The sequence below is a fragment of the Macrotis lagotis genome, chromosome 4 (assembly GCF_037893015.1).
Source record: "Macrotis lagotis isolate mMagLag1 chromosome 4, bilby.v1.9.chrom.fasta, whole genome shotgun sequence".
In the NCBI taxonomy this organism is placed as follows: Eukaryota; Metazoa; Chordata; class Mammalia; order Peramelemorphia; family Peramelidae; genus Macrotis; species Macrotis lagotis.
In genome coordinates, this window is record NC_133661.1 from 24,680,695 (window position 1) to 24,694,326 (window position 13,632).

Here is a 13,632-nt window from a genome sequence, read left to right on the forward strand (position 1 = left end):
TAGGATTTTTAGTTGGAGACCATTTGTCTTTATCTTGATTGATAATCTCCTGCTACCTTTGCTGTTCTCAGGTTCGGTGGATGATGTATTGGATTGTTTTTGCCCTTTATACTGTGATGGAAACATTGGCAGACCTAACTGTTGCTTGGTAAGTTCCAAGCCTGAAAAGGCCCTGGCCCTTCAGGGGTGAGACCCCTTCATTATTTGATCTGGTCTCGTTAGCTGACTGACTGAAGTCAGGTTCCCTAACTCCTCTGTGTTTGTTTTCTTGTTGATAAAATTATCACGGAAGATAATGATGCCAGTACTTCTGAAACAGGAGAAAGCTACATATAAGATGGTGGTATTATCATCATTCATGGAAACTGAAGCTTTTTCTAGTTTAATTTTTCCTTTGAGCTTTGTTGGCTTGTTTTTGCAAAGGAGAATTCTGATTCCAGCAGGCTGTTTTGTTATTTCACTTTGGATATTAAATTAAATAATTCTTTTAAAAGAGAGTAATAATTCTTTTAAAAGGGAGTATTATACCCTCTACCCCGAACTCCTTCCATATGAAATTATAAAATCTTCTGGAGAAAAATGCTGATTTGGTCTCCTAACACAAACCTAGTGCAGCACTTTTTAAATGTTAGAGAAGAATATTTAGGATTCAGAAACCAAAGAAATGTTTTAAATAATAGATTTTCTATGAATAGTAGTAGATATTTCCTTTAGAACTTTATCTAATGGTTTTCTAACATTTCCTGGACAGGTTCCCCCTGTACTATGAGATGAAGATTGCTTTTGTCATTTGGCTGCTCTCTCCATACACTCGAGGGGCAAGTTTAATCTATAGGAAGTTCCTTCACCCACTACTTTCTTCAAAGGAAAGGGTAAGAGATGAGACAGATTTGTAAAAATATGTTTTATCTTTTGAAGTGTTCAAATAGGATAAAACTTTTCACTGTGTTAGGAGAATACTGTATACTTTGCAATAATATTCTAAAATTTTAGAAACTGATGTGACCATATTAAATTCTTTTTTTTTTTTTTAGGAGATTGATGATTATATTGTCCAAGCCAAAGAACGAGGCTATGAGACCATGGTAAACTTTGGTCGCCAAGGTTTAAACTTAGCAGCCACTGCCGCTGTGACTGCTGCTGTAAAGGTAATTTGCAATTTTCATGAAATAGTATGTAATACCTTGAGGCAATAAGTAGAATGATTTAACAATTTTTCTTTAGATATATTTTAAATTGAATTCTACATGTTTTATCTACTTATGGAATATTTGAACAGTTACTTTTGAAGATATGTAAAGCTTTTGGGTTTTTGCCTTAGTTCTTAACTTAGCCAGAATGGATGCTGGTTCCGAATATGAAAAATACTTTAAAATGGCATTTTCTTTCTTGACTTTTCCAAATTTCTTAACACATAAATAATTAGTTCCTGTCCCCTTTTGTAAAGATGACCATTCTTTCTTTCTCTCATCTTTGCGGTGGCTCTCTCTGGGTGTTATTATCTTGGTAGGATTTCTGGCTTACTTCTGCTGCTGTCCTTCAGTCAATTTGAGGTAACGTCTACTATTTTGTTCTTGAACGTTGCGCAGTAGTAATGATAAATGGACGTTTTAATGATTTACTAATGCTATACATTTGTTGTGCTTTTTGCAAGTCACATTAATGTATTCAGTAAATATTTATATCAAAGACTTGTTTGCATGTCCTAAGTGTTGTGGGGATTTTTCCCCTCCTCAGTGCACAGTCATTTGAGTACTTACCAAATTATTACATTTAATTTGTGGTTGCTAAACTAAATTGGATGGGGTCATACCTTAGCCAACAATTTTAGACCTTTATGCAACTTAGATCCCTTGTCTTGTGACTAAAACAATAACATTCTGTAGGATTATTCTTCATTACTAAGAAGTGATTTTATATAATGCTCAGGATAAACTGAGCCAATAAAATGATGCAGTTTCCCCTTTTTAAGACAACTCACAAAGACCCAGTAAACAGTGAATGTTAAATGAGCTGCAGCCTTGTGCATGGCGTTGCACGACTCAGCCTCTGACTTCCCAGAGTTTATAATCCCGTGGTAAAAGGTAATCACTTAACTTGGGAGGGAACTTTTCCTTTGAAATTGATAGGACAGGGGGTGGCTAGGTGACGCAGTGGATAAAGCACTGGCCTTGGAGTCAGGAGTACCTGGGTTCAAATCCAGTCTCAGACACTTAATAATTACCTAGCTGTGTGGCCTTGGGCAAGCCACTTAACCCCATTGCCTTGCAAAAAAAAAAACCTAAAAAAAAAAAGAAATTAATAGGACAAATTTAGAGATGAGAGGATGAAAAGAACTAAACTTTGTTAGAAATGTATTTCTTTTTTTTTAATTGATGTTTTATTTTTCCTAATACATGTTATGAAAGTTTTTCAACATTCATCCATATGCATGTGTACATTTTTAAGTTAAACTCTTTCACTCTCCCTTCCCACCCCCCTCCCCTCAGTGGTGAACAGTCAGGTGAATATTGTAAATACACATTTGTGTTAATGTTTACAGATTAGTCATTTTCAGTATGAGGAATTAAAATTAAGGGAAAGATGTACATTAGAGGAATTTTTTAAGAAGGGAATGTAGTGTTCATCAGATTCTGAAAGTTCTTGTACTTCTGTTTTGTTTTGTTTTTCTTCCTCTGGATGGGGATAATAATTGTCCATAGCCAGTCTATTAGGGTTGTTCTAGCTCTCTGAGCTGCTGAGAGGAGTTGCTTCCATCAAGGTTCATCATCTCACAGTGTTGTTGTTAATGTGTAGAATGTTTTCTTGGTTCTGCTCCCTTTTCTCAGCATCAGACCCTGTAAGTCATTCTACGCTTCTCTAGAGTATGACCATTTATGGTTTCTTATAGAATAATAGTATTCCATTACATTCATGTACCATAAGTTGTTTAACTATTCCCCAAGTGATGGGCATATCCTCAATTTCCTGTTCTTTGCCATTATAAAAAGAGCTGCTATGAATATTTTGAAGCATGTGGAATTTTTTCGCGTTTTTTATGATTTCGTCTGAATATAGTATTGGAATTGCTAGGTCAAAGGGTATGGTCTTCTTTGTTTGGGCATAGTTCCATATTGCTCTCCAGAAAGCACGGATCCATTCGCAACTCCACCCGCATTGTATCAATGTCCCAATCCTTCCATAACCTCTCCAATGTTGATCATCTTCCCATTAGAATGGTACAAAGGTCCTTCAAGATCTTTCCTATCAGAAAAGAAGTACCTGTCTGGTCCTCTCTGGCTGTTCAAAAAAACATTTTCTTTAGTCCACAGTAGTTAGTACAGAGGTAGGCTTACTGTTACTCTTATTTGTAATTACTTGAGGCTCCCATCCACAGACAGTTAGCTGTGGATAAAATGAGCTGATTCCTGTGAATTTAGGTTCACGTCAGCATCATAATATGATTGATGGAGGAAAATTAATGCTAGAAAAAGATAACAGTGATTAAGAAGTAGAAAATGCTATCCAACTATATTTAGTTGGCAGATAGGTAAAAAATAGAAGAAGGAAAAATGAACATTTAAAGGGTCAACTTGGGGAAAATCATTTTGAGGCCCAGTAGGAAATTTAACAGGAAGTAGCTTAAACAAGCAGTATGCTAAGTTTTGGAGTTTCATATATATATTTTTCCCGAGAACATTAATCCTTCCTCAAAAAGGAATCCTGAGGGTGGCTAGGTGGCGCAGTGAAAAGAGCACCGGCCTTGGAGTCAGGAGTACCTGGGTTCAAATCCGACCTCAGACACTTAATAATTACCTAGCCGTGTGGCCTTGGGCAAGCCACTTAACCCCATTGCCTTGAAAAATCTAAAAAAAAAAATCCTGAAAGAGCATTTTTCTTTTTATAACAACTAAGTGACATCATGGTGTGGTTGTCAGAGGGCCAACTTTAGAGTCAGAACAACCTGGGTTTGAATCCTACACCTGACTCCTAAAGGCTCAGTGGCCCTGGACGCTTCACTTAATTAGATGTGACAATGTAAAAAGGTTACTGACCAAACTCCCTCCCACTGATGAAGTTTCTTAAAAACTGAATGGAAAAAGTTATTAAAATGCTTTCATATCTGAGAACCATTTCCTATGTTTTATTGTATGACTTTGCTTTTGGAAAGGGTGGATGGCATTTTCTCATTTTCTGGAGTCCTCCTAGTACTTTCAGGATTCCAGTTTGTCTCTACCAGCACAAAAGGTAAATTAAACTTTTCTTCTTAAATGTATGTTATATAATTCTTTCTGGTGGGTAAGATTTGATCCCCTGGCTCCAACATCCTTCTAGGAGCTCAGGATACTTGCAGGCATTCTGTGACCCTCATGTCGTCTTCCCCGTAGCAACATTTGATGCTCTTGTCAGTTGAATCTAAAGACCTTGTGTTTCATCACTGATCACTGGGATCCTCATTTGAGGATGAGTTCCTTCATGGTTTGGGTTCCCCCACAAGCTTTGTTAAGAGGTCGAGCAGTGAGGAACACTCTTCTCTGCCAGACGTTCTCCCGATGCTCAGAGAGGGAACCAGACCTTCAGAGGCTGAATGAACCCACTGCCACTTCCCTAGAGAGTGAATCTGTGGGATCTGGGGACCCCCCGGGGCTGTCAAGTCATCAGAGTGCAGCATGCATCCACTTGTCGGAGTGTGTTGGCATCTGGAGGACCATCAGCCCCAGGTCACCACCAAACAGAATGGCTTTCTTGGTCTTCATCCTCTTCCTCTGACCAACTGAATGAACGGTTGCTCCAAAGACTTCCTGACAACTTGAACTTTTAGAGGCTCTTGTTAACAGGAAAGCAATAGCTTATCTGTTGGCTACAATTTCTATGTTGGGTTCATTTCCAATTTTGTCAAAAGTATTAAATCTTAATTGTTTTTTTGCTTTTTACAGAAATTCATTTTAAGTAAACAAAATCATCAATATCCAAAGATGACACATAACTATATAGGCATGTTTTAATTTTTTTCTTACTTCCATTATATATTTTGCTTCATTAGGATATTAAACCAAAATAATTTATGAAAAAAATGGGAAACAACTTAGCATTAAATGTTTAAATCATTTAATTTTTAGTGAAACATCCTCCTGTTCTAATAAGAATATTCTACTACTGTCCTCATCTGTCTGTTCAAAGCCATATTAGCCCGGTTTCCAGTTTTAATTAATACCTCCATCCTATTGGTAGGGTTATGTCATCCCCTATGTTGAGACTACATTCAACAGTGAGATTTAGGACCTTTCAAGGACAGACAAACTTTACTTTTGCTGCTTTATTTCATTGTTATTTCCAGCTATAATCTGATTTCTCTTTTTGTCCTATTTGTTAATGGTCTAGAAAAATGTGAGAGGCAGCATGTGGTATTTGATAAAGACGTACCTTCAGAGTTAGAAAAACCTGGGTTTAGGTCTTGCTTCCGACATATTTAGATAATTGATGGTGGGTCCTGGGGTCTTTAAGACCCCATTTCTGAGGGTTGTCAGTTTGCCTCAAGAGGGAAGTTGCCACCCCTGGCATTCCTTTCACTGAGGAGATCCAGGGCCAGCTGCAAACAGAAGAGTCTGCTCCCATCCCTGCTCCCTGGCTGTTAGTTAGGAAGGATAAGTTGGCTGTAACAATCTAGTCACTGGTCCTCTGACCCATCGGGGGCTGGACTGTGAAGTCCCTGCCCTGAGAAGATGGCAGCCCCTTGGAAGCTCAGGGGACACTGGGGAGCAACCGTCCCTCTCCTGCAGACTGTGCAGGAAGCCCTGAGAAGAGTCCCCTTCTTTTGTGAGAGGCCCCTCCTCCTATTATTCCATTAAAAGCCTATTTTCTCATTCTGTAACTTGGGGGTGAGGTGGCTGTAGTCAGCAGTCCTCCCAGCAAGGCTCAGCCATACAGAATGGTCATCAAGCCCGAGTTGATGGGACCCCCTCTTCGGGTAAGTGCTTGGATTTCACTTTTACTTTATTGTCTAGTGTTCCTTGGTAAGGTGGGCCTCTGTTAACAGTGCCTGTCACTTCCTCCTCAGGTCAGACACCCTGATGAGTTGCTTGATCATTCCAATACATCCTTCTGAATCATCTCCCACGCATCCTTCTTCTCCCCAAACCCTCTTCTTATTGGCCAGGGCATCCCTATCCTCCCATAACTTGGGGCACTCTTCACCCCTCACTCTTGCGCACTGCACAGAGCCAGCTGATGGCCAAGCCTCCTCCCTCGGACCCGTCCTTTTCAGCCAGGCTCATGTGCTGGCCCCTCTACCCTGCGCAGCAGTAGCTTCCCACTGCTCTCTCCTCTCCAGTTCAGTTTCCATTCAGTGAACCTGGACCTCGCAGTGTCAGCCCACTCCTCCCCATGAACTCCACAGCTCGCTGGCCCAGCTTCAGGCCGGCCTGCTATTCCTCACACGCGCCACTGTCCTGGGTCCACCCCTTCAGGTGGCCACCTCTCAGCCTTGGATTCCATTCTTCAAGGCCTCATTTTCCTTCAGAGCTCAGCTCTGCTTAAAGCTTTGCCTGCCCCCTTGGGCTGCCAGAGCTTCCCCTCATCCGCATTCTTTTCAAAATAGTCTCTTCATTCATGTGCATCTGGGCTGTTTTTCTTTAGAGCAAGATCTGCTCCCTTTGTCACCTTTGTAGACTCTTTCTTAAATGATGTTTTCTTGGGTGACCGGTTCTCCCAGCAGAAGGCAGAGTCAAATAAGCCACTGAAGCGATTTTTAACACCAGAGGCGTGAGCGGTCATGGCCCGGGCTTGGAATGTGGACGCTGGCATTCCTACTGCAGCTCCGCTGCACATTACCTCACCCCGGGAAGCTTTTTTTCTATAAGAGACGGAGCTTGAACTAAGGTCAGTTCTGTATCTGGAAGGGTGCAGATGATTTCATTTTTTTTTACTTATTGTGTTATTATCATTGTTATAAATAAACATTTCTCTTTGAGTCTTTGGGGGTGGGGTCTTGTAATCATTTGGACCTCATTTCAAGTAACCACTCACATTTTAGAGTGGACATCCAATCACTTCTCACTGGACCTGAGGTAGGGCTCTGAATCCACATGCCCCTCTCAAAGCTTAAAATGTTTTCCCTTCCTCTCTGCCCCTCCATCCTTCTCTCTGCTCGAAGGTGGAGCAACCACAATGTTTACCTTGTTACTCTCGTCTCACCAAGCAGCAAACATTAGCCTGCTATGCTTTATAGTTGTTCAAGGTCTTTGTTAAAAGATACAGCCCTACCACGGCAACTACCCATACATTCAGAAGCTTTTAGATGCTTTATTTCATTTTCAAAATATTAATTCTGGTTGATTTCATATGGAAAGATGGAAGAAAACTAAAATTCAGCCATCACAGTTACATTTTAGAATGAATGAAGATGCTTCCCTCCTCTTTTTCGCTTTTAAACTGAATCTTGAACTCATCAGTCTAAGAGACCTCCATCTCTGTATACATCTTTTCCTGTGCTACCTTTGTCCTGGTTTTTACCAATGGTGCTGCTCTTGAAGGAGCCACAAGGTGGGGGGGGGGTTCCTGGGTGACTGAACCCCCACCTTCATTGCTCTCTCTCCATCCCTTCCCCTTCCCCCCCTGCCAGCAGCTCCTCCATGGGATCCAGAGAGGAAACCTTGAGAGGGCCAGGGGCCGGGGAGGACCTGTGAAAGACTTCTCTCTTGCTCTGGGAGAGTCATCAATGAAAGCATCCTATAAATGGGAGCTAAAGGGAGGGCATCCCGGACGGCTGATGTCTGCTCTCTCTTTTGCCATTGCTTAAATAGCTAGAAAAAAGAATCACTGGACTTGGGAAACTGCAGGCTTATTTAACAAACTCTTAGCTTCATCAAGCAGCTCTGTGCAGCAATATGGCAAAGCAAATAGGCTTCTGGACATTGATGTCCCAGAGACCTGGGTTCAGACCCAACTGCCAGACATCCTGAAGTCCCACCAGCTTTTAACAGCTGAACAAGTTCCAAGTGGGTTCCAGTCTGCCTTGGCAGAGGGGGGGACCCATGCTCAGGAAACCCTTAGATCCTGAGGAGTGGAAAAATGAACTAAGGGAAAAGCTTGTTTGTAGGAACATCACTGCTGTCCATCAGGAATTCCTTTATTCTCTAAGAAGACATGAGGCATTATCTGATTAACACCTGCCATTTCACAGAGGCAGGGAGATGATCCAGAAACTCCCTCCATCGAATTGTCTATGACTAAGAGGCTTAAAGTGTTGTGTGAGACAGAGAGGTACAGGGACCTGCCTAGCCTTGGCCACTTGAAAGGATCATGCCAGTATTCCTACGTTACCAACACATGGTGGGGGCTTTGGGAAATGTAATTATTAAAGTACATATCCTACACTTTATGGTCTATGACAGACACTGTGGTTGGTGTGGCTTTGTATAAAATAAAAGAACTCCCACTGGCATTCCTCATGTGTCTCACACCAGGGTTAATCCCATACCCTGCCCATAGTGTTCCCTCTCATGATTTATTATAATAATTTATAATTTGTTATAATAGTAAGATAGCAAGACTTAAAAGCAACTAATAAAAGTGAGGTAGTGTATTATCCTCATATAGAGGAGGAAACTGAGATTCAGATATAAAGTGACTTTCTATATTTCTAATTTATGATAGATTTTACAAATTCCCCCATTTGTTTGTGATGCAGGAATGTTTGTATTATTCTGTCAATTTAGCTCACCTAGACTTTAATAAATTATATCATGTTTTATGCTGTTTTTATGATTCTCTTTGGACCAGACCACAGAATTGAGGTGGGTTCAATGCCCAAATGTAGAGAGTAGGGGTTAATGGGTGTGTGTTCTGGGCCTGTACCGCTCAGGACTTTGACCAGTGATTGACTAAAGTCATGAGTAGCATTTGGGTCAGATTTTCAGGAGATTCCAAACCACTGGGTAACTGTCGAGATCCATAGACATCCTGACCAACCAAGGTGTTGACCCATGTCCAACATCTCAACCTTGAGGGCAGCTGCAGGTGGCAGGCCAGACAGAAGGACTGAGCCTTTCTGTGGGGTGCAGCCAGGTGACAGAGCCCCCCTCCCCTGAAACCAGTGTGGACAGAAGTGCTAGAACCAGAGGACCCTGGATCCAAGCTCTCTCTGACATCACCAGTGTCCTAAGCCAACCTAGCCTGCAACACCTGGGGCTGCCTCTGCAAGCCATCTCCGACCTCCCTCCCGCCACCTCAGCTCTGACTCTTAGTGCTTGTCCACTGTCCCTTTAGCCCCTTGGGCCAGGGACTGGCTTTTTTTCAAATTTGTTTTCCCAGGGCTTGGCAGAGGGTAAGCTCTCAATAAATGCTATAACCTCCAACATGTGACTCAGCTTTTTCATCAGTAAATTGAGTTTCAATAGATGTCTTCTGAGGCCCTTGAGATGCAGATCTGTGAACGTTGGGATCACAAGGCCTTGAGATGTGATGCACACATTGTGTCTGCCCTGGTCAGACTCCTTTGGAAGGTGGTTTAGTTCAGGCCACCGCATCTTAGGAATGACTGGAGAGGGATGAGGGAGGTGATAGAGAGGCTTGAGCTCCTAAGACAGTGTTCCAGGAAAACTAGATGAAGCTTCCAGTACATTTATCACAGAAAAGAGACCGGTAGCCTTCCATCTTCAACCTGAACGAGGAGCCCTGGGTCCTGGCTTGAGTGAGGAAAGATGTCCCAATGAATCCAGCTTCCCAAGTGGGGGAGGGGCCATTGGAAAAGGCCCTCTTGTTGGTCTTCAAGGCTGGCCGAGGGCAGGGGGGCCACACTCTCTCTGTTTCACTCCAGCCCATTCTCCATACCCCAGCCCCGTGCTGTGGCAACAGCAGCCCTTGCCATCTGCCGCACCCCTTGATCTTCTGGGCCCTTGCCACCTGCCCTGCTGCTGCTGAACTTTCTTCAGTGAATGCTCTCCTCCCCTTTTCTCTATGGATTTCCAGTTCTTTTCACCATTTTGGACCCATAGTCAGAGTTTAATAAATACTTTTTCATTCATTCATTCATTCATTCATTCATTCATTCATTCATTCATCAGAGTCTTGGTTTATCAGAGTCCATATAATTCATCTTCAGCAAAGGACATAGAAATTTGGGGGTGTTGACCTTTAGTTCTTTTACCTAAAGCAGTGTTAGAGTTACTGAAAGCATTAGAATAAATTTATTTCTCCATTAATGAGTTTTCCAGTAAGTAGTCTAGAAGGAGCATTTGTAGTATTTATATCTTTTTAAGTTGTACTCTGTATAATTTGGATTTGCCAAGATTGCCCTATCATATCTTTTTAGATGTCAGAAGAAAGTCTTTGTCTTGGAAGCTACATAAAATTGAGGTCAATGAGCTGATTTGGAGAGTAACTTAAAGATAATTTAGAAAAGCAGGTCAAGTTCCAGGAGAAAACCAATAGTAATCAATGACTATAAGTAAAAATTAAGTGAAAATAACTATAAATTTTTTCATATTTAGCTTTAATTACTGTTGTTGACCTGCTTTGGGCTAAAATTGTTTTGTCTTTATTGTTTACATATTAGTGAGTAGTCTTTCCTATATGTACCACCTGAGCATGTTAAAAATGAAAATAAGACTTTAATCAAGACATTTATTACTCTCTAAAGCAATTTTCTGAAAATGCTGCTCAGTTCTGTGAGCTCATTACCAAGCATCTGTTCACAAGGTCAATGTGCAAGTTTGTTTTGGCTGAGCCAAGCAGAAAGAGGAAGGACCTTCAAGGATTGTGCTGAGGATGCTCAGTATTCCATCCCTTTTTGTAGGAGAAATGCTGGTAGCTTTAATACTAGATGAACAGCAATCTTGCTGGATTTCATTCCCAAGAGATAAAAATATGAATAATTCTACTGGATAGCTCATTGAATTCTCCATGCTTCACTTGCCAAGTAGATATTTTAAACAAAAATTATGAAGTGAAATATCACAGAAAATGTAGTTTACAGTGTATTTATAATCTGATTGTCTTCAAATTGTGATCTGAGTGATTCAAATATCCTCATTCTGCCATTATTTCAGGGGCTGTCCTCCTTGCTGCAAAGTCTTAGAAATAGTCAGATGCTTCCTGTCATCTAATAAACTGGGTGTGCTTAGCTGGGTAATGTAGAAATGAGATTTCCTGCTAGCATTGTGTTATTTTGACTATGTGATGATCTAGTATTGGGGCCTGTTGTCATGGAAACTGCATTGGAGTAGGATGGAATCTGGAGAGCTTGGGTTCTGCAGTTAATGACCCATGATATTGGGCAAGTCATTGGCCTCTGAGTTTATTTTGTTATCTGTAAAATGGGCAGGGTTTGAACTAGATGATCTCTAAGTTCTTTTCTTCTCTAAAATTTGGTAAAATTTAGTAAATGCCGATATCCTCATTTCTGTTTTGGAGTTGAACAGAAGAACTAGCAGGTATGTGTGTGTGTGTGTGTGTGTGTGTGTGTGTGTGTATCAAAGGGAATAGTAATTCCCTCAGAAATTTGATAAATGGGCGATTTGGAAGTGTATTAGTCCCTTCTAGAATATCCTCAAGTACTTGAAGATCTCCAGGAAATGGGTACCAACTCCTACCTTGAGAGGATCCAGCCTGCTTTTGAAGTGATGTGATTGTTAGGTTCCATTGCTATCTTCCTGTTTAAATCCTTATTTCTATTTTTGCATGCTTCAAGTCAGCCACATGAAAGGATCATACAGGATATGAATATAGCCATCATGTTCCTTCCTCATCCCCAAGTTTGTTTTTCTCCAGGCCAAGTATCCCCAGTTCCTATGATCTGGCTTCCCTGGCTAGGATCCTCTAGCTCCCAAAAATTTGAGGCATATCAATGCCACCTAGCCTCTCAGTGTGGTTCAAGCAAAGGTTCCATTGACTAGTGGCTCATACAGATTGAGCAATCTTCTGAAAAAATCTAAACCTTTTTCAGATGAACTCTTTGCTAGCAATAATTCTCCCAACCTGGAAGTCACTTGGACAGTTGAGGTGTTTGAATCCCATTGGGGATTATGTTAGTCCTTGTTAACTTTCATCTTATTGGATTCAGCCCATTTTTTTTTGCTCACTGACATCTTTTTGGTTCTGCATGATCTTCTCATGCAGCATATTAACTCTCCTTTCCAACTTCAGTCTATAGGTAGTAAACATTTAATGAAAAATTTGAGGAGGGAAATGATAAAATTGCATTGAGCCTTTATATAAAGTCCACCTATTCTAATCAACAAATATTAAAGTTGTGTTTTCATAGAGTATTTTAGGTGGCAATTTCTTGAGCAAACTTACTATCAAAAACATCAAAGGATTTGAGTAAAGAAAAAAATCTCTTTCTTGTAGGGGAATTACTCATGTATGAAGAGAAAGAGAATCCCTTTCACAAAGGTCAGACCTCATAATGGACCAAGTCTGCCTCAGAGTTCATAATTGTAAATGAGATCTGATGGAGTGTCCCTTTCCTCTCCCCCCAACCCCCACCCCCTACCTCCATCCACCCTGGAAGTATCATAAATCACTCCTTTCCTGTTTTTTTATTTTTGTGGGTTTTTTGGCTAAATAAAATTTTCTTGGTGATCTCATCTAGTCAGTTATCTCTAAGCCCATTTGTTGCCTTCCATACTTATATATATCATCAACTGTTTAGTGGCCATCTCCACTTTACATCCTTGATGTATCTCAATTTCAACCTATCCAAAAGGGAACTCATTATCTCTTACTCTTCTTAGAACTGTTCTTCTTTCTGTTGAGGGTACCACCTTTCCCATAGTTGCACAGGTTTGAAACTTGGAAATAATCCTTAATTCTTTATTCTTCCATCTCCCATATCCAATATGTTGCCAAGTCTGGTACTAATGCTATTCTCTAGGACTTAGAAATTTTTGAAAAAGTAATTGAGTTTGGGTCTTCTTTAACTGCTCACATTTAGCAGCAAATGTCTATGTTGGTGAGTTGTTTGTGGCAGATCAAGGTCCGATACAGGGAAGAAGATTCCTTCTAAAACTTATGTAAACAGGGGTAGCTAGGTGGCGCAGTGGATAGAGCACCAGCCCTGGAGTCAGGAGTCTCTGAGTTCAAATCTGGTCTTGCAAAAACCTAAAAATTGCCACCTTAAAAAAAAAATAGAACTTACATAAACAACTGAGCTCTGTTTAATGGCATCCTTTACTGCCAAATGAGACTTCTGAAAAGGTGAAGGATGAGACAAGAGTGCTCCATTTTGTGTCACAAATTGGAATCCATTTGCTGCAGTATTAGAACAGCTGGAGCCAACAACAACAACAGCAACACGGTTTCCTAAATTTCTAAACTTCTCTTTTTATATTAGAAAGACCCTATATCTGGCCAGGGTCAGTGATGGTTCAGCAGTTTTCCTTTATTTCCAAGTTTTCTAGGTTTGATTTGTGGTTGACAGACTCATATTATGGCTGCCTTCATCAATGTGCTTATGTAACCTTGGCTGGTCTCTGCAAAATACTTATCTGTAAGTTTTCCCAGAGCACCAGAACTTGCTTCTCCATTCAGGTGACTAATAGTTGATAAGGGGCTTCATAGCAAAGCAAAGAGCAAATAAATCATTTGTTCATGGCCAGAATTTCTGAAATGATTCCTTTTATTTTGTTTTGCTTCATAATTATATTTTGTTTT

General features: G+C 40.7%; 1 protein-coding gene across 2 annotated transcripts in view; it reads left to right on the top strand.

Annotated features, from left to right (window-relative positions):
• Positions 1 to 13,632, top strand: part of REEP3 (receptor accessory protein 3) — a 72,969-nt gene that overhangs the window by 40,763 nt on the left and 18,574 nt on the right. For both annotated transcript variants that reach the window (XM_074232360.1, XM_074232361.1), the window contains exons 3-5: positions 72 to 148; positions 752 to 872; positions 1,035 to 1,148. In XM_074232360.1, the coding sequence (XP_074088461.1) occupies positions 72 to 148; positions 752 to 872; positions 1,035 to 1,148 (312 nt within the window). The remainder of the gene's footprint in view (positions 1 to 71; positions 149 to 751; positions 873 to 1,034; positions 1,149 to 13,632) is intronic.